The following is a 25,552-nucleotide window of genomic DNA, read 5'->3' on the forward strand; positions in this document are numbered from 1 at the left end:
GAAAGGTTTTGGACAAAACACCGACAACCAAAAACACGGGGAGGAAAAGAAAGAAGAGGGGCCTTAGGAAAGAGAAGCTGATGTGGAGCTTTGTACTCGAACCAACGAGAGGGCATTCGGTTAATGAGGTATGTAGAACAAAGGACGGCCTCAAGCCAAAAATGTTTGGGAACATTCATGTGGAGTAGTAAACCCCGTGCCACTTCAAGAAGGTGACGGTTCTTCCGTTCAGCCACACCATTTTGTTGTGGTGTGCGGGCACAAGAGCTCCGGTGAAGAGAGCCATGTGAAGCAAAGAACTCCGTGAGGTCACTATGAAAAAACTCTTTTGCATTGTCTGATTGAAATATTTGAAATTCAGCCTGAAATTGGGTGAAGACCATCCGCTGAAAATCTTGGATAATTTTTGGTACTTCCTCACGGATTCGCATTGGATATACCCAAGTGTATCTAGAATAATCGTCAATGAAGGTAATAAAGTATTTGTAGCAACTCTCAGAAGGTAAAGTAACAGGGCCCCACACATCTGAATGCACAATGTGAAAAGAAAACTCAGATTTACTATTTCTTTGAGGAAATTGAGTTCTACAATGCTTGCTTAATTGACACGTTTGACAAGAAAAAATGGAAACAGACACGGACTTACACATTTCTGGGAAAACAACTTTCAACGACTCAAAAGACAAGTGACCCAAACGACAATGCCATAAATACATTTTACTCTTTTTGAACTGACTCGTAGACTCTGTACAAGAAGGCCAGCCGTATTCTCCAGCATATAAAGTCCATCAACCATACGACCTCTACCAATCGTCCTCCCTGAAGCCAGATCCTGAATCACACAATAGGAAGGGAAAAAAGTCACGGAACAGTTTAAGGAATTTGTAACACTACTGACTGAAAACAAATTCATAGGAAATTTTGGAACATGAAGAACATTAGAAAGAGTAAGGCCAAGGGGAAGAGAGAGAGTTCCTTGACCAGCTATGGGAGAGTATGATCCATCCGCTAGTCTCACTTTATCTCTTCCGGAAAGGGGGTGATAAGTTTGAAAGAAAGAGGGCATACCAGTCATGTGCTTTGACGCTCCAGAATTAATGATCCATGGAGAGTCGAGGTCATGAGAAGCAACATGGAAAGTTGTGGCAGGATTACCTGATGTGGATGCAAAGGAGGAGGTGGTGGGAGGATCATCCATCTGGCGAATTGTTCTACCATAAAGCTCCAAATGGTCACGGAAGGAGTTGACAATATCCACTCTTGGGTCGGATCCAGAGTAGTTATGTTGGCCATGTGGTGGCTGAGTCACAGTGGAGGTGGAGGGTTGATTCTCCCGAGTAACCATATTGGCCATGTGGTGTTTCTTAGTACCTTGCTGCCCGGGTCTTCTAATACCATCTGATCCTTGCTTCTTAGGTAAATCCTGAGCCCACTTCGGTTTCCCATGGAGATCCTAGCAAGTATCTTTGGTGTGTTGGGGCTTCTGACAATTAGTGCACCACAATTTTTCCTTATCTTCTGCTTTCTTCTGGAGATCCCCTCTCTTGAAAGAAGGTCCACCACTAGTAGAGGGACCCCCCTTTGCCGCCAAAACAATTGCATCCCCTCCGGTGCTGTTCATCAAGTTCCTTCTGCTCTCTTCAGACTGGACAAGAGCATAGACCTCCTGAATTGAAGGAAGATCCTTAGAACTTAGAATTTGTACTCTGATGGGTTCATAGATAGGATTGAGACCATGTAAAAAGGCAAACACCCTTTGCTGTGAGACAAGTTTCTTATACAATTTTGCATCTTCCTCACACTTCCACTCAATGTTCTGGTAATGATCCAGCTCCTTCCAAATAGTTGTCAGATCAGAGTAATAAACTGATAAACTCCTCTCCCCCTGTTTACAAGTAGATGAAGCTGCTTGCAGTTGATAAATTTTGGCATAGTGTCGAAGTTCAGAATAGGTAGACTTTGCCTGATCCCATATCTCATTTGCAGTTTCAGCCCACATGAAGTTCTTCCGTATTTGCGGTTGCATGGAGATCAAAAGCCATGACATAACCATACTATTCTCCTGATCCCATTTATCATGTTCTGCATTTTCAGAAGGTGGTTCTTTGATTCTTCCATTTATGTAGCCTACTTTTCCCCTTGCAGTTATGTATAGTTTGATCCCCCTTGACCACTCTAGATAGTTTAACCCGTCAAGAGGAACAACAGCCATAGGGAAGGATAGATCATTGTTCCCACTCATTCCATTCAGCATTGTGGAGATTCCGGATGTAGCTGAATCTTCACTACTCATGATTCTCAGTTCAGAAATACACAAAACCAAAGCACAGTCTTACAGAGCTGCAACAGTCCACAACAGGACACTTGCTGATTTTCGGCCCCACAGAGAACCAAGCACAAACACTGCAACTGCAGTACTAGGGTTTATCACCTACACTGTGTAGGAGTCCACAGAACACTATACGAACTGCACATGCAGTGTAACCAGGTCTGGAAGACCTACAGTTCACAACTTTGATACAGCTTCTCAGCCCAAAAAAGGTCACAGTAGGAGCAGCAATACGAGTGGTGATTCACCACACCTAATCGGCTGATATCCACTTTCCAGGGCAGCCGAACAGTCACTCAAGTTCTAGGGTTCATCAACAGCCCCTTAGAGTGCAGACTAGGGCAACATACAATCGGAGGAAGGGGAACAGTCCCTACTCAGATTCTGGAACATTAACAGTCGTGCAAGAAGCCATAAACAGGAAGAGGAAAAAAAAAATCTCAGTACCAGCAATAGGCAGCACAGTCATCAGTCATGAACTCAAACTTCCCTTCAGGTCAGATTGTGCTAGGCAGTTCAGTCATGAACTCGAACTCCCCTTCAGGTCAGAGCCTTCCTTCAATCATCTGGGATGGATTTCTACAGTCCTCTTAGCCGCAGCAACCCAGTTACCAGCAAAAATACATGTAGCCGAACCTTTTTTTCTGTGCTGGGAAGTTGAACAGTCAGCATACTTGTAGCAGAGCCCTACTCGGCAGTGGAGACTAACCGCAGCACAGAAAAACTTCCTCTTCCTTGTCTTCGAGCATCAGTACTATAACTCCTTCGCAGCAGAGGAGAGAGACCTCAGCTAGCTGTTTTCTAGGCATGGACGAACCTGCTCTGATACCATGTTGAGCAGGAGACCAAGAAGAAGAAGAAAAGAAGGAGAAAAGAAGAAGAAAGAAGGAGAAGAGGAAGAAGAATAAGAGGCAACTGAGTTAAGGCCTCAACAAAACTTAGCTTCAGTCGAGTGAAGCTTTCTATTTATACTGTTCTGGCCGTACATAACAAAATGTATACAGAATTACGAAAATACCCCTGTGGGTACTAAGCCTGTGTACAGTACATATAATACACCTGTTAACAATCTCCAAGACTTCTTCCTCCTGATAGTCTTTCCTTCCCTGTTTTAAGTTTGATCCTTGATCTGCACTGCAGCAGGAACAGCAGCCACAACATTGATATTTGTTGATTCTCCTTAGCTGATGGATCTTCAGGCGCCCCTTGTTGCTTCTGCTTAGATGGTTGGTATTTTGTCTAATTAAGAGGTTCTTTTTTCAAAAGGTAATGTTTTGTATTAAAACAAACAGAAAGGATATACAATATAACCCATATACACTCCAATGGAGAGTATGCAAAGTTTTTGTTAACCACCAATTAACAAGAAAATAAAGTATCTGTATCAAAATATCTACTATAGTCAGAGACTATAAACTCCTTGTTCGTTGACAACCAGTGTTTTAAAAAGCGTGGGAAGTGTACGCCTGGAGGCGCTCCCAAAACGCCCTGAGGCGTATGCCGGAGGCGCTGACACCTTTGAGGCGTATGCCTCAGGTGCAAGAGGCACTTTTCTCATGAGGCATGCTAGAGGCATACACCTCATGCGCCTCATGCACATCTGATATAAAAAGACGGAAAAAAAAAAGAAAAAAAGAAAAAAAAAAAGAAAAAGAAAGAGAAGAAAAAAGAGAAAAGGAAAGGAAAGGAAAGGGAAGGGAAGGGAAGAAAAGATAAGGGGAAAGAAAGTGGTTTGCCCCCTGCCCCTTCGGCTGGGGGGCTTCACCCCCCAGACCCCCCCTTTCAACTAATGTTACACATCTTTATTCTTCTTAATATAAAAGCTTTTTATAAAAATGAGATCCCCCCTTCCTCTTCATCCTCCTCCTAACCCCCCTCCTCTTAAGGAGCCTTACGCCTCCTTGTGTTCGGGACTTATGCCTCTTGCGTTTTGAACTACACACCTCACCCCTCTAGGTAGTGGAGCGCCTCGCATCACGTCTTTGCATTTTAAAACATTGCTAACAACCAAGAGCATAGCTTTAATCCTCCTTAGCACCTCTTGGGCAGTGGAACTTCTATTTTCAAAAACCCAAGTATCTCCTCCCCACCCCCCCCAACACAAACACACAAAAAAAATGCCAAAGGGATCAAATTCCACACTATTCAAAAAGAATAAGATGGAAAGGGAGAAACCACCTACCCATCTAAACATGTCCAGAGCCATACTCCATACCCTAGAAGAGAAAGGGTAGTGTAAAAAACAGATGGTTGGCCAATTCCTACTCCCAAGAGCTAACACACACCTCACACAGTCCAACAATACTTAGCAGTTTATCCCGTGTGAGACACTTCTCTAACACAGCCAGCCACACAAAGAACTTCATTTTAGAGGGAGCACCTGACTACCAAATTTTGTTAGAAAGGAAATCACCTTCAGTGCATTGACTCGGCCTTTTATATAAGGATTTGACAGAGAAGAGGCCACTATTCTCCCACCTCCACTTTCTACAATCTGATTGACCGGCCTGGGAAGATAACTGCTGGAGGGTCTAAAGAAAGTCCACCAATTGGTCCACTTCCCACATGTCCAAGGTATTTCCGAGAGTGGGATTCCAGGTTACCACACCAAAAACAAGGCTGGGTAGACTTCCATTAAGCCTATTGCCCACACCACCTGTCCAATTAAATGGGGAGCAAGAAACCATAGGGCAACACCAGATATAGGGTTATATGATGACTGAACCAGCCAATTGAAAAAAAAATGTGGTTTACTAACCTGTCAAGTGTCTTTTCCTGGAAAAAGATGGTACCTCTTGCTGATCAAAACAACCCACTCAAAAAACTCCAAACCAGAACCCAGATGTAGGGTTAAAAGAAACCTGATGTCAAGAGCTGGTACAGAGGACCTGCTCTGATACCATGTAAACTCTCTTGGTCAAATAGAACAGAGAACACAAAAGGACTTAGGAGTATCAAGAATCTTCGACCCCCACCCCAAAGAGTCTTATATATTAAAGTATATGTACAATTACAACAATGCCCATGCAGAGCTGCAAGGGGGAAAAAGAGAACAAATACAAAAAAGTGCAATATACAACAGGGACTATACTAATAAGGTATATTAAGTCTCAGAATCTCCACATCTATCACCAGAGACCATCAACAACCTATCAGAAGGCTGCCACTTAGATCCAAGGGAATCTTCAGTTACAGATCTCCCATGACTTTGTGTAGATCAAGCTCTGACACCAATTTGGTATCATGGCCTCAAGCTTGTTCCACTATGTTCCCAATAGGTAAGCCTTTTTTGTTAGTAACCAGATGAAATTATTAGTATTGAAGCTCAATAAGTATAAAACAATCATTTTCCAAGAGATGGGAATAAAAAAGGATTTACAGGCATAGAAACTTTAGGAGAGCTATAGAAGATTAAAGGGAAAGCATCATTCTCCAATCATCAATTTTAAAAACATGCACATCAAATAAGTGAAAGAATAACTCAAGTTTAGCAACTCAATTGAAGTTAGATCAATGTGGGTCACTTCTTTCTTCAGAAATCCAACCGTGCTGGTTGCAGGGATAATCTATGCATTGCTAGAGGAGTTCTAGCAATCCAAGGATAGCCAGATACCAAATGGTTAAGTACACCCACTCAGGCTACTAATAGCTGCACTTGGCAGGTTCCATCCTAATCATGTTTCTATGGTGAGGAAGTTTGGGAATGGCAGAGCAAGACAAACCTAAACCCATTGATCATGGCTCACAGCCCAAATGAATTGAGTGGTGCAACATGAATGAGAAGTGGAAAGTCCAATTCCCAAAAATAAAATTTAACATGGCACACAAAAACCTGAGGAAAGGGTGGCAGACAATTATGATAATGATTTGTGAATAGTTAAAAAGAAAATGATTGGTGGCAGAAGACATTGTGGAATGGATGACACACTCATATGCATATTATTCTTTTTCAATATCTAATCTACCTACCAAAAAAAGTGTGGAGAATCAACTCAAAAGGACAGGTCAACAACCTAAAATACACTGTTACAAGATGACACTAAGAATGAATATATAAATGCACAATGATTTTGAGATGATCTCTCAAATCAATACAGGCTCATGGGATGACATTAGAAGAGAGATAGATCACTGCAAATAACCTTAATTGTGTACATGTCATTTTGTTTCCAACCAAAAAAGAACTATGTACAAGGCATTCCATGAACTATATGGCCCTTAGATTTGAGCAGAATAAAGGGCAATTCATAATTTGTTAATACATGATGTATTTACGGGACCACAGTCCATAGAGCTACTGATGATAGCTGGAATTCAGGAATCAATATCTGAAACAGGGGTGATTAATCTTGTGGTTGAGGAACTCAGGAACTGGTTGTCTATACATGATGTATTTAAAGATGATTTTTTCTGATTCTTTTTTGAGGGTGGACTTTTTTGAAGGTCCCTAAACGGAATATACAAGTACAGCACCTCATTGTACATGGGACCATTCATATTTTAATTTTAATACAATATGCTTTGCCTTTCTCAAAAAAAGAAAAGAAAAAATGTCTGATTATGAATACAGAAAAAGTGCCAAGGCAAAGGAAATTCTCTTACTAAAAACCTCAAGACGTATGCCATGCAGTGTGCATATAAGAAAAATGTTTAACAGCACCCACTCACACATGGAAGCAAGAAAACTATGAAATACATACTAGATCAGCAACAGATCCGCCAGCCATATATTCCATGATTATCCATAGTTTGGTTTGGTGGAGATAGGACCCATAGTACTCAGTAATGTATGGAGATCGACACTGTTGCAACACTGAAATTTCCTGGAAGAAAAATGCTTAAATAAGAAAAGACCCATCATCATTAAAGAATTACTTCATTGCCAAATTAAAGGAGGGAGGAAGGGAGAGAGAGAGAGTGAACCTTTTGAATGTCTTCAATTTCATCCTCTCTGCAGAAGATCAAGAAAAATAAGCAAAGGAACTACAAAGAAAAGATTAGGTAATACACTCAAAAGCTCAAGAAAAATTCATGTTATATAAAAGAATAAATGGTAAATTGAGACATAAGAGATCATGATCCAAGAAAACATCCATGCTTACAAGTTACATCGCATATTTGGGTCCAACAATTCTTAGAGGAAGTCCCAAAGTCCACAAGAAATAGAAGAAAATATGGCATCAAAATTGTGAAAATTAAGCTTCTTATAACATTGGTTATTGCTATCAAGAAACATGTCCATGCTGGTTGGGAGATTTCCATTTTTTTTTTGATAAATAGGTTGGGAGATTTCCATTTCTTTCAATCTTTCCAACTTTGGTATTTTAATTTGCTTTTTTTTTGTTCTTTACCAAGAAAAGTCTCAGGAGGAAAGACTTCACAGAACCCCTCGCCACCCTGGAAGGGTTGTACCCTTATTTCTTTAGAGCAGAGATACATCATTCCCCCATCCACCCACCCACCAATCCTCCCAAGTCAAGATATTTTATTATACAACAACAAATAAGTAACACCATTTTCTTCTCCTTTTCTTTGTGTGTGTGTGTGCTGTGTGGGGGTGAAGGGGATAATGCTAGAAGCAATCAAACAAAGAGAAAACATTATAGCAGGGTTGAATTCACTCCACAGCTTCTTGACCATTATTGGGATTCTATTTGAAACCTTTCTCATCCAATTTGGTTGCTGTGCTGCTTGTGAATCTGAGACCCAATCTCGTCATGGTCATTCACCAGAGTATTTTGTTTCTTTTGGTTCACAAAGGGATCCTATGGCACAAAGTTATGGGTCCTTCAGCAACATGTTGGGAGTTCTGTGGCAATTTTTATTGGGACTGGTACTTTGTTCACATTGGATGTTTAAGAGGCCTTGCAATGTGGGGGATGGTAAAGGGGCCACTGATTTTCTAGAGATCATGTGCTTCCAATCGTCTCAATTCATGTTGACAAAAATCTGTCTATGGAGTTTCTTGAAAGTGGGTACTGGTACAGGATTTCATGGTGTTTCCGATGAACCAATGCCTCAGGATATCTCCTCTGTTGGAAGCATGTTTTGGGGTGAGCTTTTCACATCTATGGATGTTTTGGGAGTCACAATGCCCCTGGGGTAGTGGCAGATCCAACATGGATGTTTGTTAATGAAGGTTATTTATCTTGGGAGGTAAATAGCTACTATTTTCTGTCCTATACAGACCTCTCTTAGTAGCCAAATAGCTACTATTTGCTGAAACAAGAACCTAGTAGGACATCCACTTCTGGGCCTTACCTCCCTTGAGCCCTACAACCAAGGGAAACCCTAGGTTCGAATCTGCTTTGTTCTCTTACAGCCCTAGTTTTTCAGCAACCCAGAAAAGAAGGAAGAAGATGGAAAGAACAGTAAGAGAAGAGAGAATAGAAGCTAGTGCGCCTGCTGAAACCAAAGAGAAGCTAGTGCTCTGATACCATGTGAGCTTGAGAGATGTACTCGAAGTAGAGAAGAGGAGAAGAACACCACTGATATGCTGTGAATGTCGAACTGTACTACCCAGTCGACCATGCTATTATTTATATTTGAATGTAGTACAATGATACAAGTAATTATTGGAATGCCCCTGATTAGTGATGGGACACCCAGTTAACTTAAAACATTAAACAGGCTTAGGCCCATTAACACAGGCCCAGTTACAGGATAACTTAAACTTAAGTATGGGCTAATAAGAACTCTTATCAGCCGAACACTCATACAAAGAGACTTCATTCTAACATTCTAACAGGAACAAGTAAAAGTAACATAGTCAAAGAAAAGGCATTATGCCAAAATTTATCAAGTACAACCAGAATCTTCAACATGTAAGCAAGGGGAAGGAGTTTATCTTCCTACTATTCAGCCCTAACTTCAGTCTAGAAAGAGTTGGATTACTAACAAAGCCTATAAACAGCTTGTGTCTCAGCAACGTGTTTTTGTTTTTCTATTGGGCCTCAATCCCATGTACAAGCCCATTAGAGTGCAGATTTTGGATAGCAAGTACCTCCCATTTGTCCAAGAGGTATATGCCCTAGTCCTGTCTGAGGAAAGTAAGAGGTCAGCTATGAATGGTCCTGAAGGGGAGACTATCCCTTAGCAGTGAGGGGAAACATAAATTCAAGAAAAAAGGGGGAAGGCCAGAAAAGAGTACATGATAAAGATAAAATGTTGTGTACTCATCACTAATCCAAGCACACCCATGAAACTTGTTGAGAGTTGATTGGCAAGCCAAAGTGGGCACAATAGCTGGGAAAGAAGTCAGCACACAAGATCAAAATAAGAAACCAAATTAGAAGAAGTATACCTCAACCAACCTAGCATCTCATGAATCTCAGTATAGTAATTCAGCAATAAATTCATCTTAGGATTGTCCCCCGGTTCTGATCCCAAGGAGGATATTATTAACTCCTTCTGTGACCATTTTGGGTAATATGGTAGGCTCTCTGACATGCAGATACTGGGATTACACCTTCGACTTCTTTGCATCCTCCTCAAATAACTCAGCCTCTGCTTTCCATGTAACCTCTAGCTCTCCGGAATCCCCATGGATTATTGATTCCGATGCCTCAAACCATATGACTAGTAAGTCAACCCATTTCCAATCATATGCCCTTCTCTCTAGTAGAGATAAAATGAGGTTAGTAGATAGATCCTTCTCCTCCATTGCTGGTCGGGGATCTATATCATTGCCCTTTGGTCTTCAACTATCAGATGTCTTACATGTTCCAAAATTGCCAATTAATTTCTTGTCTGTTAGCAGTATTACTCATGCCTTGAACTGTTCAGTAACCTTTCTACCACATTATTGTGTCTTTTAGGATTTTGGCCTCATGGAAGACGATCGGTAGGGGGAACATGGTTGATGGCTTCTACATGTTGGAGAATAAAGTTGGTCATGTGGTTTCAGAGTCCTTGAGTCAAGTCATGTTGTGGCACCGTCGTTTGGGTCATATGTCCTCTGAGTCTTTGAATTATTTATTTCCATAACTGTTTGTGTTAGTTAGTGACTTTCAATGTCAAGTGTGTCAATTGAGTAAGCATTATAGAACTTAATTTCCTTTACATAATAAAAGATCATATCTTCCTTTTTATCTGGTGTAATCTGATGTTTGGGACCAAGTTAACATTCCAACTGAGAATGGCTACAAGTACTTACACTTCATTTATTGATGACTTTTCTCAGTACACTTGGGTTTATCCTATGTAATCTTGAGAAGAAGTTCCTAAATTTGTGAAAGACTTTTGATGCATGATCAATACCTAGTTTTAGACAGAGATCCATGTTTTCCGATCAGACAATGCGAAGGAGTATTTCCATGGTGATCTAACTAACTTTTTTGCTTCCTGTGGCTCTCTTCACCAAAGCTCCTGTGCCAAAACCCCTCAACAAAAGGTTGGGATGGGAGACGTGGAAGGAAACATCGATGCTTCAAGGTGTTTGGTTTAGGTATTGATGATTGAAATGAGAGGTTCTCTTTATTGAGGTTTTTTTTTTTTGGTTTAGGATTAGATTTGCTATGAGAAAAAGTGCTCTTAAGATTCCTTGCTTCAGTAGAAGGATAAAGATGGAAGAAGGCTTCAAGGAGACTAGGAGATAGAGAAAATAAATTGAAGATATAGGATTCTATTCGGAGAAATAAGGATGAAAGGCTCTTACAATGTGAAGATAAGGAGAGCTAAGACAGCAACAGTCATGGTAGAAGGTATAGAGATGGTAAAATGGCTTACCACGTTTGTGTCTAAGGCAGCCTCCAAGGGTAAGCAGACTTATTGGAAAGAGAGACTGGCAGAATCAGGGAGAAGATATGTGGTGGAATGTAGGAAGAATGCCAAAGGATGTTTTATTGCTCTTTCAGCATACTTTACAACAGGAAGGAAGCAAATGTTATGTTTCCCTGAAGGAAGAAAGGGTCAAGGATGGAAAACTGTAGCTGGAGTGCTGATGATTTTTTTACACGAAAGCAGTATTAAAAGTTTAAAACAACAGAGGTTCCAGGAGAAAAAGGTTGGTTATTCTGATTATAAAGGCAGTGCACAGCATTAAACAAGGATTTCTTGACTTCAGACCAGCATTTCTAGGTGTTGGCACACAGTAAAGACAAGTCTTCCTTGGCTGTGAACTTAGGAGGAGAAAAGTGGACAGGCAAATTAGTGGTCAAAAGCAAACAACCTTGTCACTAACTCGAGGAAGTTTGCTGAGTTGTTGAAGTTAAAGTTTAAGTTAAGAGACACCTTCATCCTCACCCCCTTTAGTAGTTGCAAAGCTGTTTTAGATCTTCTGGACAACTCAGCACAAGTAGAAGTTGTCTGCTTCCAAGATGTTCTGGGGACCTTCATAATTTCTAAATGGTCTCCCAGTCTCAACTCCAAGGAGTTTCATGTAGTAGATGGGGTGGTGGTGCGCTTAATAGGGCTGCCTTTCCATATCTGGAACTATGAAGTGGCAGCCACTATTGCAGTACTGTGTGGAGCTCGATTGGAAGGTATTTTCTGGGAAAACCTTTGATCAGCAACTATTCTGTTAGGGGGAGTAAGACCAGAGGACATTCCAAGGAGATTGGATATCAGGGTGGGAGGTATGTTTGTACCAGTCTGGTTAGCTTCATCCATAGAAGCTGTCCTGTGGAACGAGGCTCACAAGGAGGAAGATGAATGGGTAGAAGATGAGGTGTAACGTGGCAAGCTGAGATTGGATTCAGCAGGTGTTTTCAGAAGCTTCTCATTTTTGGACAAGACAAAATGGAAAGGCCATGGAAGAATTGGAGAATATGGTAAGTCCAAAACGTAAAGAACAAGGTAAAGCTCTGGAGGCTGGCAGAACTTTTGCGTAGGTGATTGGAGATGGCCCCAAGCCTAGCAGTTTGAATTCTTGGAACCACTCTTTGGTTCTGAAGGAAGGGTTTGGGTTAGAGAGGTTTAAACCGGCAGGTCAAACTGGGAAGGTGGCACCCTTAAATGGTCATTTGAGACCTCAGTTTGTTTCAGACTGGCCTCAACTTTTAGTTGGGCCAAAGGTGGCACCACTTAAGTTAACTCAGATTCAAATGGGCTGATGCTACATGACCCATGTGGATCAAAAAGGATTGCACATGATTCATTACAAGTCACATGGATGGGGATGGGATATCAGACCAGAAGAAGGGTGTATCATCTTCTTCGTGTTCTCCTTCATTGTCCTCTTTGAAGCCTTCTCATTGTGTGGCAGAAGAATGAAGAATCAAGCTCCACTCGAAGCAGAAGCTCACTTCAATGGGTTCCAGTGTCAGGTTTGCGTCAGCTATCTCAGGACAGACATAACCCAAGATGTGTTAGGCATAGAAGACACAACAAAATAGGGTCAGAGAATTGGAGGGGTGAGGAAGAGTATAGCAATTCAGATTCAGACATAGAAGACACAACAAATATTGATACTGTTGATTTACAGGCCTCAAAAAACTTGTTCGACAGTGACGAGAGTTTCTGCACTGAGTTGTTGTTCTTGGAAGAAGATGTGCTTGCACGAGAGCTTTGTGAGGCAGACAATAGTCTGGATCAAAGGGTAGGCTCCACAGAAGCTGTTCAGGTGATCTCTCACCCGGCAAAGAGGTTTCATCCAGAATTGCAGCACCTCCAGGACAGCTTTGTTGTGGGGCGGGTTAAACCTATGAAGGTTTGTATTGAAGCACCAGAAAAGGGAAGTCCATTGAAAGATGTGTTAATTGGCAGGGACAACAAAGGACCTCATCTTCATGAAACTCCCTCTCTTTGCAAGAGCAAAAAGCGGGTGGGCACCCTGACCCTTTAATTGGTTCTGAGCCTCACTCCCCTGTTGTTGGTCCTTCCCTTCTTGCCCCAGGTAAGCTTGTTCTTTCTGATTTTGGTACTAATGGGTGTGTTGTGCCTGTTACAGAGAATTCAGCTTCCCAATTGAGAATAACTGTCTGTAGGTTTTGATAAGGAGGAGGTCAGAATTCTCAAAAAGAAAGAGGAGGAGCTTGAATACATTTGGGAGTGTATCTGTACTCTTCTAGAGGAGCGTAAACAGGCGGAAATCTATCAGTCTACAGATTGGGAAACAGAGAGAGGAGTATACTTAGAAACAGCTGACTACCCTTAACCCAGTTAAACCTCTAAGGGGATGTCCCAACACTGATGAAGAAGTAGGTCACTGGATCCATTAGAAAGGGGGGGGGGGGGGAACAGAGAAAGGAGTATACTTAGAAACAGCCGACCACCCTTAACCCAGTTAAACCTCTAAGGGGATGTCCCAACACTGATGAAGAAGTAGGTGTCACTGGATCCATTAGAAAGAGTAGGGAGGGGGGGGAAGAGAAAAAATCAGAAGTGGAAAGATTAATCGCTGACATTGAAGGAGACCTTGAATTCAATGCAAGGGGGGAAAGGAAGAAGGCTCTAAACTAGGGCTGGAGGTATTCCAGGCGGGTCACTCACTTGACTGGTTAGAATGAAAATAATCAGCTGGAATGTAAGGAGGGGTCTAGGAAGTACTAGGAAATCAAGGACTTACTCAGGAAACTATGGCCCTGTTTGGCATCAAATCTGACAATTCTAATTCTCATAATCCCTCCAAAAAAATAATGGATTCTGAGAATTCTCATCCAGAGAACTTATAGATTCATTTGACATGTTCATTTAATTTTTGTTTCTCGGAATCAAAATCAGGTTTGGCATCACCCTGTTTCTTTAGATCAATTCTAAATGCATGGAACCCTATAACTCCAAACATAAGTCCACTTCAAGATATTCCAGTTCAATCTTGCCTTGTTTACACGTCTACATACTAATATTCGTAGGAGCATGTGAGAAAATTATCATTCAAGGATTGGGTATTCATATTGGTAGGAGCATGTGAGAAAATTATCATTCTAGAAGATGGGATGGGATGTTTAGAGTGCAATGATAGAACCACCAAACCTTCATGTTGGTTCAATTGGTTTAGTGTTTATGTTAGTCTTATTTATGTTTTACATTCTTGAGCTTATTATGGGCCTTAGTTATTGGGCCTAAACTTGTTTTATTCTTTTTATGTCTAGGTGTCCCATCACTAATCAGGGGCATTCTAGTCCTTTCTTGTAACATTACATTGTGAATACTTATATAAGATTCTAGGGCCAGCTGAAGTGACTAAGCCGCCATTCTCAGATCTCCTTTCTTCTTCTTCTTCTTCTTCTTCTTCTTCTTCTTCTTCTTCTTCTTCTTCTTCTTCTTCTTCTTCTTCTTCGGCTGCTGTTCTCCAGCAAACATGGTATCAGAGTACTAATCGGTATGACTGGTTACAGCCGCCTCTTTTCTCCACTTCTCTATTCCTTCTTTTTTCTCTCTCCTATCTCGACCACTGTGAAGAAACCCTAGGGCTGACCGTAGAACACAGCAAGGTCTGTATCTAGGGTTTCTCTTGGTTGTAGGGCCCAAGGGGAGTTTGTTCCAGAAGCTGATGCCCTACTAGAAATCCTGCAGCAGGTAGTAGCCATTAGGCTGCTAAGAGAGATCTGTGTGGAACAGATCTAGGTGGAAGGACTGAGTTAGACAGTCCTAGTACAGATCGTAAGGGTGGTCACAGTCTAGGTTCGACCACCAGAGGTGCCAAAGAGGTATTGCCCTCGGCTACAGCTACGACAACAGAAGTCAAAGCCCAGCCTGGAAGTGTTCAGTACAGTACAGGGGTGGATTGTTCTTGGTTTCAGAACTGTTACAGAGGTGCTTCAAACCTGTTACAGGGGGTTCTCAGACTTGTAACAGCTTCGGTAAGTCTGAAATCGTGTTCTTTGTACTGAGATTTCAATTGTGATCACTGTAAGAGGAAAGAGATGTCTTCAATATCAGGAGAAGTGTCTTCTAAGGATAATAGAACTGGTGGGAAGTCTTCTAATCTGGAAAACCCAAATCTGCACAGCTTGCAAATCACAAGTGTATTGTTGGACAAATATAACTTCAGAGAATGGTCTGTTTCATCCATGCTCTTCATTACTTCCCGGGAACTTACGGGTTATTTAGATGGACAGAAGCAGGAACCTAAAGAGGGTGGTGTGGAGTACGCAATATGTCATAAGGAAAATGCTACTATTATGTCCTGGCTGCTTGCTTCGATGACTCCAAGAGTGGCCAGGACTGTTCAACACTTTCCCACTACTGCTAAGATTTGGGAGAAAGTGTCTAAAACTTATGGACGGAGAAAGAACATTGCAAGAATCTATAGGCTAAACCAAGACATTGCTGCATTGAGACAAGGAGATATGACAGTTGCAACTTATTTTGCAACCCTAGAAGGACTATGGGAAGAACTTGATCATCATCTTATTTTTGGTTGGGAGAATATAAGAGACAAGGAGAGGCATGATAAACAAATTGAAGAAGGTAGAGCCTATAAGTTCTTGGCTGGCTTAGACCCAATGTGAGAGAGCATAAGGTCTCAAAATTTGGGAAGGGATGAAATGCCAGATTTACACCATGTCTACTATCTAGTAAGGAATGAAGAGGTTAGGAGGAAAGAGATGCAAGTTGACACTCAATTACAGGCTGTTGAACATTCAGCCTTGATTTCTTCAAACCAAAAAGGGAGCAAGCATTCGGACAAGAGGCATCTTAAGTGCACTCATTGTGGAGGTGAAAGGCATGTAAAAGAGACTTGTTGGGTTCTTTATCCTCATCTGAAACCAGCTGCGTTAAGGGAAGACAAGAAGCCTCAGAGGAATCAAACAACAAGTGGAAGCTTTGTTACTAGTCACAGTGGTGAGAGCCCGAAGAACACATCTACAGTTACACTTCCTCCCATGGGACAGACTGCTAATTCCCACACATCCGGGTCCTTGAATTTCACTGCTGATGAGGTAGAGGTCCTTAGCCGGGCCTTAACCCATCTAAGGACTAAATCCCTTGCTTCCACCTCTCTTGCCAGATCAGGTATTGTCTCTGCTTGTAGTGCAACTAGTTCTATAGAGTCTACTTCTTGGATTATTGATTCTAATGCAACTGACCACATGACACACATGTCCTCTTTATTTTCTTCTTATCATTTGATGTCTGGCCAAGATAAGATGAGAGTTGCTGATGGTTCTCTCTCCACCATCTCTGGGAAAGGGGGGGTTTACCTAAGCAAGGACCTCTCTCTTAAATCTGTTCTACATGTTCCCAATCTTACTTCCAACCTCTTATCTGTTTTGAAGCTTACCAAGAATTTAAACTGTAGCATAACTTTCTTTCCTACTCATTGTGTCTTTCAAGACAGACTGACGAAGAGAACGATTGGGAGTAGTCATGAGTGTGGAGGTCTCTACTATTTTGATGCAGACATCAGTTCGGCCTTACAATCATCTGCTGCCAGTAGTTAGAATAATGAGGAGTCAATAGCTAGGTTACACTTGTGGCATGCTAAGTTAGGTCATTTACCTTTTTCGTCATTGCAAGGGTTGTTTCATGAATTATTCAAGTGTGTTTCGAGTCAAAGTTTAGTTTGTGAAGTGTGTCAGTTGTCAAAACAATGTAGAACTCTTTATCCAAATTCTAGTAATGGAATTCAAGCTCATTTTGATTTGGTCCATTCTGATATTTGGGGCCCTTCACGTCTTGTTTCTGTAGATGGCTTTCGTTACCTTTATCAGCTTTATTGATCACTATCCACGACGCACATGGATCTACTTGTTACAAGGACGTGATGAAGTGCCACAGATAACCATGGCATTTTGTAAAATGATTGAAACTCAATTCGACAAGAAGATTAAGCAATTCCGTTCAGACAATGCTGCTGAATATTTTGAAAGTTCCTTGAACCTGTTCATGGAGGATGCAGGAATGCTACACCAGTCATCTTGTGCTAGTACCCCTCAACAGAATGGGGTTGCTGAGCGCAAAAATAGACACTTATTGGAGACAGCTCGAGATTTACTATTTCAGCACAAGGTTCCCAAGCATTATTGGTCTCAAGCAGTTCTTACCGCATCATATCTGATAAATCGGATGCCATCTACGGTGTTGGGTATGAAAACTCCTTTCTCTGTCCTTTGCCCTAATCTTCCAGACCTTCCTCTTCCACCTAGAGTCTTTGGCTGTGTATGTTTTATTCATGTAAAGGATCCAAAGAAGACCAAGTTGGATCCTAGGGCTACGAAAGGAATCTTTCTAGGGTACTCTCCTACACAAAAGGGTTACAAGTGTTATGATCCAGTTACCAAGAAGAAATACGTCACAAAGGATGTGGTATTTTTTGAGTCTCAATCCTATTTTCATTCTTCCCAGAATCCTCTTCAAGGGGAGACTAGTGGGATGGAAGAGGATTCTTCTTCTCCCTCTTTTTTTGTGCCTCTTTAAGCTTCGGGCCTTCCATCTTCTCCTCCTGATCCTCCTAGTTGTAGCACCCCAGGTGAATCTAGTCAGGCTCCCATTGAACCTGTTACCACTCTTGATGTTGCGGATGTAACTGAGGACACTAATAGACAACAAAAAGATATGAGAATCACCTACAACAGAAGAAAAAAAGACCCTCCAACTCATGGCAGAAACCAATCGGACTCGGATCAATATGTTTTAAGTTCTTGAGCTTATTATGGACCTTAGTTATTGGGCCTAAACTTGTTTTATTCTTTTTATGTCTAGGTGTCCCATCACTAATCAGGGACATTCTAGTCCTTTCTTGTAACATTACATTGTGAATACTTATATAAGATTCTAGGGCCGGCTGAAGTGACTAAGCCACCATTCTCAGATCTCCTTTCTTCTTCTTCTTCGGCTGTTGTTCTCCAGCAAACACTTCAAACCATCCTTGTTATTCAATACTTATAAGCTTCAATCCCTCATAACAAAATTATAATAGAAAAAAAAAGAAAGAGCATAAAACAAACAGAATTGCAAGTTCTAACTCAATTTACAACAACATTTCAGTAGTGTATCTTTCTTGAATAGAATTAATTTTTTTTTTTGAAAATCAAAGGGAAAATTCATTAAACTGAAAAAAAAAAAAAGTCATGCATCTCAAGAAGATGGTTGTTTAGTTGACAAACCATCTATAGAACAGAAGTAACACTGAAAAATAATCAAATTACAAGGACTCATCTCCAAAGAACTCCAGATTCTCAATTCATCAAAAAAAAAAGAACTCCAGATTCTCAAACAGATCAGGAAGTCAGAATTATGAGTGCTTCAAATTACAAGGACTCGTTTCTTGAATAGAACTATGAGTGCTTCAAATTACAACATTTGTTTGTTTTGATCCATTTGTGGGTCATTTTGCGATGTATACCTTCTTTCATTCTATAACAAAAAATCATTTTAGCATACATCCAACCAAAATATTCTTTGTTACTTCACAGAACAACCAACAACAAATCAACTCCTAGCAGTTATTTTTCTCATTATAGTGGTTCCTTTCATGAATGATTATGCAATATAAATTTCTAACAAACACTCAAAAGGACAGAGTCCTAAGGTCCAAAGTACCCAAATAATCAAATGCATAGAATCTTTCTTTATTTTTTTCAAACTTCAAAGATCAGATAGATACAAGACAAGGCGACAATCATGTACACAGAGAACAGTTATTTGTATAAATGGATCCCGCCAAGCAGATATTACTCAAATCAACTTTTCCCATGAATTCAATTTTATTGAAGAACCCTTTCATTTTGTTGCCACTAACATTGAATCACAGAAGGAATTCTTAGCAGCTTCTGAAAGATAAAAAACAGAACAAACTTACAAATTGCAAATAGAAGACAATACCTTTTCCTTTGAAAGAATAGAAGAGGTGCAAGGTTTCAGAAAAGATCTTCTATTCTGGCTTCCTGAGAGATCAAACTCTAGAGAAACGGTGTTCCAGTAGATGGATTGAGAACGAAGATCTTCCCTTCTCTTTTGGCTTGGCACCTAGACAATCCCAACTCTGTAATCTTCTCATCTGTCTCTATGCCTGAGGGAAAGAGAAAGAAGATGGGAATTCTCTTCTTGAGCTTCGGAGCTGTGATTTGACATGTCAAAACCCTATATATACAGGGAAGGAAAAGCCAAAGAAGTAGCCCAATGGGTAAATAGCTTATCGAGGGTGGGCGGCAAACACCACCCAGATGAACTGAAGCTGCAAAGGAGCTTCTAAAAGATACAATAGTGCCAAGTTCTGATTGTTAGACAGTTTTTGTATGCCCTTAGCTTCAATCAGAATGATGTACATTATGAGTTTATTGTAAATGAATAAAGTACATATTTGATTCATGTTCCTTTGGTGTGTTTCTGTGTAATCCCCTTAAACTGGACACATAATGAGACTCGTATTAGTTTAGAATGTTCACAGCCAGTGGGTCGGTCTGGGAAGACCTATCCTGATAAGGCTGACACTAATGTGCCACCAAGTCGGTTGGGGTGGCCTGTCTCAGCCTCCAGGGTGAGACCCTAGGCACATACAGTGTAGGATTAATTGAATCTTTGAACCGGACCAGATTTCCAGTATTGCCCTGGACCTTACAGATTAGTGGGCAAAACTGGAAAGTTACACCCGACCCCTAGACTCAATTATGATATTGCACTGGGTGTCGGATTGGGCTATCTTTGATGTACCAATCAGTGAGATCCTTAGCAGGGGTCAAAACCTGGGTATGTTGGGACAGTCTGAGAATTCATCTGAGTGGGTGATCATAGTGACAGGATCAGCCCCTTTTTAGGACAAAGGTAATGATCGGGGATGCACTCTCACTGATGGAAACCAAGATTGCCGGTAGCCGATTTCAATCGTTGAGATTTGTTTTGCAAAATATATTTCATATGAGATATACAGTATATATATTATGGTTTCTAAAATTGTTTGCAAAAGGTTTTAATTCCCGAGATCCATACAAGCAGAGAGTGCAACACTGTTCTTTGCAGCCGAGGGAGAGGTCCTCTCTTGTCGGGTAGTGTTTGATCATTATGGGCTGAGAGGTTAAGTGTAAGACCATAGAGGATAATACCTGATGGGCTAATCTTGCATCTGCCCACAGTCCCTGGGTGTTACAAGGTGGCTTGGCCCAAGGACCACTTAGGGTAAATATTGGGCCCATAGAGCCCATGTGATGGGTTTCAGGGGGTGCACTGTCCATAACAGTGTATTCGGCCAGGCCTTGTAACAAAGGCTGGGCTGAACCCATGTAGCTGATGTGTAGATCAATGTTTGGGTCCCATGCCACACAAGGAAGCCCAACTGGGCAGCATTTAGGAAGGCTAAGTGAGCGCATAACCTTAATGGGCCTAAAGCCCATTTCGAACTAGGCTAATTTAATTAGTTAAATATGGGGCGAATTCTGGGAATGGATTAGCAGATAGGATAGGGTCTTAACCCTATCCACTCAGAGAGTCCAGATCTGAATGTGATTTAGATATGGAAACCTCCTAATAAGATTGGGAGAATGCTGATCTAATCTGCAGATAAGATAAGGGTTTATCCTTATCACCTAAAGGGATGTCTAATCCAAATATGATTTGGATCAGCAACTCCTAATAGGATTAGGAGTTGATCCTTTAAGGTTGCAAAAGAAGGAAGGGGCGGCAGCCTTTAATCATCACTAGAACATCAAATCACTACATGTCTTTAGAACTGAAATCATAGAAGAGAGAATTCAGCATACCTACGAAAATTCTCTCTTGCCGCCTCCTTCCTGCCGCCGCCTCACCCGCCAGTTCGACCTCCTTTTCAGTGGGAGAAATCAAGATTTGATCTTGATAGCAGTTTCTTGTGAGGGACTAATAGGAAGCTGTGCTCACATGCCATCCTACTACTTCTTACAAAGGATTAGGTTCTTGGAGAGAACACTGCTGATTCTGCTCCACCCTACACTGCGCCATCTTCAGTGGGAGCAGTCTTTGGATCCTTCCTTGGGCGTGAACACCTTCGTTGGGAGATATTAGTTCTCCGTATCAGGTATAATCCTCTCCTACTGTCTTTTGTTCAGATCTGGTTTAGTTTATGGTTCAAGATTGATCCTTGAAAATATGATTTTCTAAACAGGGAATGCGATTCCCAGTTGAAGGGAGAGAAAATTTTTTGAAATTCGCCCACCTAATTCCACAATATTTGGGCGTCCATACGATGGATCTCTCATCCCTTCACTGATTGAAAAATCAGAATTGAATAGCAAGACACCTGACGATGATTAGAATCCCTATGGAGACCATGCTTACATTCCAACTTCTGGCACCCATATTGACCAAAGCCAGTGCGGCATCATCAGTCGGTATATGATAGTCAATCCTGTGGCTCTTTGTGGGTTCTCTTGTTTGCTGTTGTCCTAGGATGGGAATGGGGATGTCTGCAGAAAGCCAAAGGAAGAAGGCGACTACTCGGTTTAGCACTTTTTTGCAGAAGTTTTTTGAGTTTTATGGAAAATTATGGAAACGCCCATGCTTTCACGTGCAAAACGCACACATCTGTTTGTTAATTCACAAAGGACATTGCGAGAATTAGGCGAATGAGAATTTCCCATCCTTAGAAGTGAAAAAATATCGCCTTGAAGAAACGCAACTTGGGATGAGAAATTCCATCCAAAAACGGATCGATTCACTAGAGCAGGCAAACCCAAACACGATTCTACTCCGAAGAATCGTGAAAATCACCAGAAGCGATTCTCCAGACCCTTCAGATTTGAGAATATGTGGTTGACTCATCTTGTTTTTGTCCACAAGATTCAGGAATGGTGGAATGAGGAGCTAGCAAGGATAAAGTGCAAAGGAGTTAAATTTCATAAAACATTAAAAAGACTCCGATCCAAAATTAAAGAGTGGAATAGGATCCATTTTGGATAGTTAGAGTAGCAAAAATCTTTCATGTTTTCCCAGATTGCGACTTTGCATGAGAAGGAATCCTTAAGGCTCATTAAGGAACAAGAAAGTGAGCTGAGATAGAAGTTGAAGAAAGAGTTGGATGAGGTTCTTTATAGAGAGGAAATATCATGGAGACAAAAGTCAAAGGCACAAATGGATTAAGGAGGGTGATGGGAACACTAAATTTTTTCATGCTATTGCAAATAGAGAAGAGGGAAAAACTAGGTGAGTAAATTAGAGATCAATGGGCAAGAAATCCTCTCTCAGGATGAAATAGTTATGACCTTTGTGGAGCATTTTAAGTCAATTTTCAGAAGGCCTCTGAATCCTCTCCCAGGCTCGGATGGTTTCACCATGGTGTTTTTCCAAGACTGTTGGGATGTAATTAAAGACGAACCATTTTTCTCTTAAAGTTAAAAGATTCCTCTTCAGAGATAAGAGTTAAGAGGAAACGAACAGGCCCTAAGTGTTAGAAAAGTCCTTACTGATAAAAAAAAAAAAAGTGACCAAATTCTCATTAGCTAAGCCCAAGGCGCCTTTGTGTAGGGTAGACAAATATGTGACCAGATTCTAATAGCCAATGAATGTACAGAGGAAATGAGGAGGTCTGATCGTCAAGGGTTTGTTTGCAAATTAGATATTGAAAAGGCCTATGATTTGGTGGATCAGGATTTCCTTCTTGAGGTGCTCCACAATTGTGGATTTGGAGATAGATGGTGCAAGTGGATAAAGGGATTCTTGTCACTACTCGGTTTTAGTTAATGGGGTAGTTAAGGATTTTTTTCCAGCATGTAAATGTCTTAAGCAAGGTGATCCACAATCCCCCTTCTTATTCACACTTGTGGTCGATGTCTTCAGCAGGCTGATTACAAAAGCAAATAGGTTTGAAGCAATAACTGGTTGGAGGATAGGTAGAAACCTTAAAGATCTAATTGTCTATTATCAACTCATTTCTAATTTGAAGATTAATTTGGACAAAAGTTGTGTGCGGGTCTCAATTTGGAGATCAAGGTTATCAAGTCTATTGCAAGTTGCCTAGGTTGTTCCATTTCTTCCTGGCCCGCTTAAGTACTTAGGCCTTCCCCTAGGAGTCAACCCAAGGGAGAGTAGGTTTTGGGATCCAGTGGTTGAAAATTTTGAAAAGAGATTGGCATCAAGGAAAAAGAATTACATTTCCATAGGGTAGGGTTACCTTGACCAAAGCCACCTTAGCCAATCTACATATTTACTACCTTTTGGTTTCCAAAATCCCCTCTACAGAGGCCAAGAGGCTAGAGAAACTTATATGGGATTTCTTGTGGGAACTAAGGAAGGAAAAAAAGGACCACCTAGTCAGCTAGGAGATAGTGCGTTAGAGTAAGGAAGAAGGTGGTCTGGGTTTAGGGAATTTACAGATTAGGAACTCTACGTTGTTGGGAAGTGGTTATGGAGATGGCCTTTAGAGAGAAACGGGTAGTGGCATGAGGTAGTTGCGAGTATTCACGGAGTCTTGGAAAATGGCTGGGATGTTAGCGTCTCTCGTCAGGCTACTATGGCTACATCCTAGAAAGCAATTCACAGTATCCTTCCTCTTTTTTCTCAACTTTGTCAAATATGATGTTTGTACTGGTGAATCTGTATTTTTTTGGGAGGACATCTAGGTGGGTAATCAGTCTCTAAAGGATCTCTTCCCATCCCTTTACTCCATTTCTTTGTTTGGGGAGTAGGTTGTTTCCAACTTGCTCTCCTCACCTATTCTTCCTTTTTCCTTGACCTGGGATTTCAGCATAGGAGGGAGTTGAGGAATAATGAGGCTTCTTGTGTTTCTGATCTTATACTTCTTTTGGAAGGTGCTTGTCTGGACCCTTGTAAGCCTGATAGAAGGCTTTGGTCACCTAGCCCAAAAGGTACCTTTTCTTGTGCCTCTTTTATCAAGGCCCTTTGCTCCCACCCTATTCCTAGGGTGTTCTAGTTAAGGAACTTTGGTTCACGGTGACACCCAAAATTGTTATTTGTTGTTGGGAAGTGTTTCATGGAAAGATTAATACTTCGGCAAACCTGCAAAAGAGACGACCTTTGTTGTGTTTGTTCCCTAACTGGTGCTTTTTGTGCAAACCTAGTGGGGAGACTTTCCCTCACTTGTTTCTATCTTTCCCTTTGGTTGCAGCTATTTGGAGTTGGATTTTCTTTTTGTTTGAGTGCAGGTGGAACCTACCAGCAAAAGTAAGTTTTTTTTTTTTATCCTGCTCTATTTGATTGACCCACAAAGAGGGGGAGATTTAAGTGGAAGAATCTTAGAGCAGCCACCTTTTGGACAATCTGGAAGAAACAGCAGAATCTTCCACGAGAAAGAAGTCTCTCAGAACTAGAGGAGTTCATTCTAACAAGGGCTATACTTTGGTTGAAAACCCTTTACTTATTTCACTTTTATACCTTTGATGATCTATGGAGAAACTGGTTGGCAATGGCTAATGGCTCCACAAGAAGCACCAGACGTATCTCAGATTGGTCTCCACCTGTGGATGGGTTCATAAAATTTAAATTTGATGGAAGCAGTCAAGGAAATCCAGGGTGCTCAGTGTGAATGGGGTCTTGAGGAACAAGGCAAGCAACTTATTATCTCTTTTCTAGGCCCACTGGGATCAGGAGACTCTACTAGAGCTGAACTATTAGCTGTCGTACAAGGAATTCAGATGGCAAGTCAACTGGGTGTCAACAGATTATGTATTGAAAGAGACTCTAAGGTGGTGGTAGGGTGGTTACAAGATCCAAATTCTACTATTTGGAAATACAGGGATTTATTAAGGAAAGGTATGTGGCTAACAAGAAATATGACAATCAGAATACAGTGGGTTGGCAGGTCAGCCAATGCCATGGTTGATGCCTTGGCTAAATAAGAGGCTGTTAGGGAATTTTGTTTTGTGGTTGAGTTGAAATACCTATATTAACTTCAACTTCCAGTTTTTGGCTCAAGGGTATGGTTGCATCTTGTGCCCCCCAAGGGGAGCTTGTAACTGCTTTAATCCTTTGTCAGTAAAATCTATTTATTTATCAAAAAAAAAACTTCAACATCAATCGTATGCAATCTCAATTATTGGAATATAAGACTACACATCAGCTTCTTTTCCCTAAGGCCCCTCTGTTTCCCATACCCATGCGTGTCTTTGGTTACCAGTGCTTTGTCCATGATCTATCTCTCATGCGAGGTAAGTTGATCCTAAAGCTATTTTCTATATTTTATTTGGTTATCCTCTTTCTCAGAAGGGTTACCACTATTTTGACCCCATTTCCAAGAAATATTTTGTCTACGGATGCCTCGTTCCTTGAGAATATTCCCAATTTTCCTGTTTCTCCTCAGGGGAAGAGTAAAGTTGAGGAGAAACAGACAAGTTTTATGATTTCCTCTTCCTAACCCTCCTCCATTCCGTTTCTTCCATAGATACCGTTATAAAAGCCAAGACCAGCAAAGTT

At 41.1% G+C, this 25,552-nt stretch overlaps 1 protein-coding gene across 2 annotated transcripts in view; it reads right to left on the reverse strand.

The window, feature by feature from the left end:
- LOC104608172 (uncharacterized) overlaps positions 1–25,552 on the reverse strand; it is a 112,611-nt gene that overhangs the window by 45,444 nt on the left and 41,615 nt on the right. For both annotated transcript variants that reach the window (XM_019199574.2, XM_019199575.2), the window contains exons 4-5: positions 7,253–7,280; positions 7,030–7,152 (exon numbers count right to left, since the gene is read on the reverse strand). In XM_019199574.2, coding sequence (XP_019055119.1) covers positions 7,030–7,152; positions 7,253–7,280 — 151 coding nt within the window. The remainder of the gene's footprint in view (positions 1–7,029; positions 7,153–7,252; positions 7,281–25,552) is intronic.

The sequence above is a fragment of the Nelumbo nucifera genome, chromosome 1, assembly GCF_055504915.1.
Source record: "Nelumbo nucifera cultivar China Antique chromosome 1, China Antique-T2T, whole genome shotgun sequence".
Classification (NCBI taxonomy): Eukaryota; Viridiplantae; Streptophyta; class Magnoliopsida; order Proteales; family Nelumbonaceae; genus Nelumbo; species Nelumbo nucifera.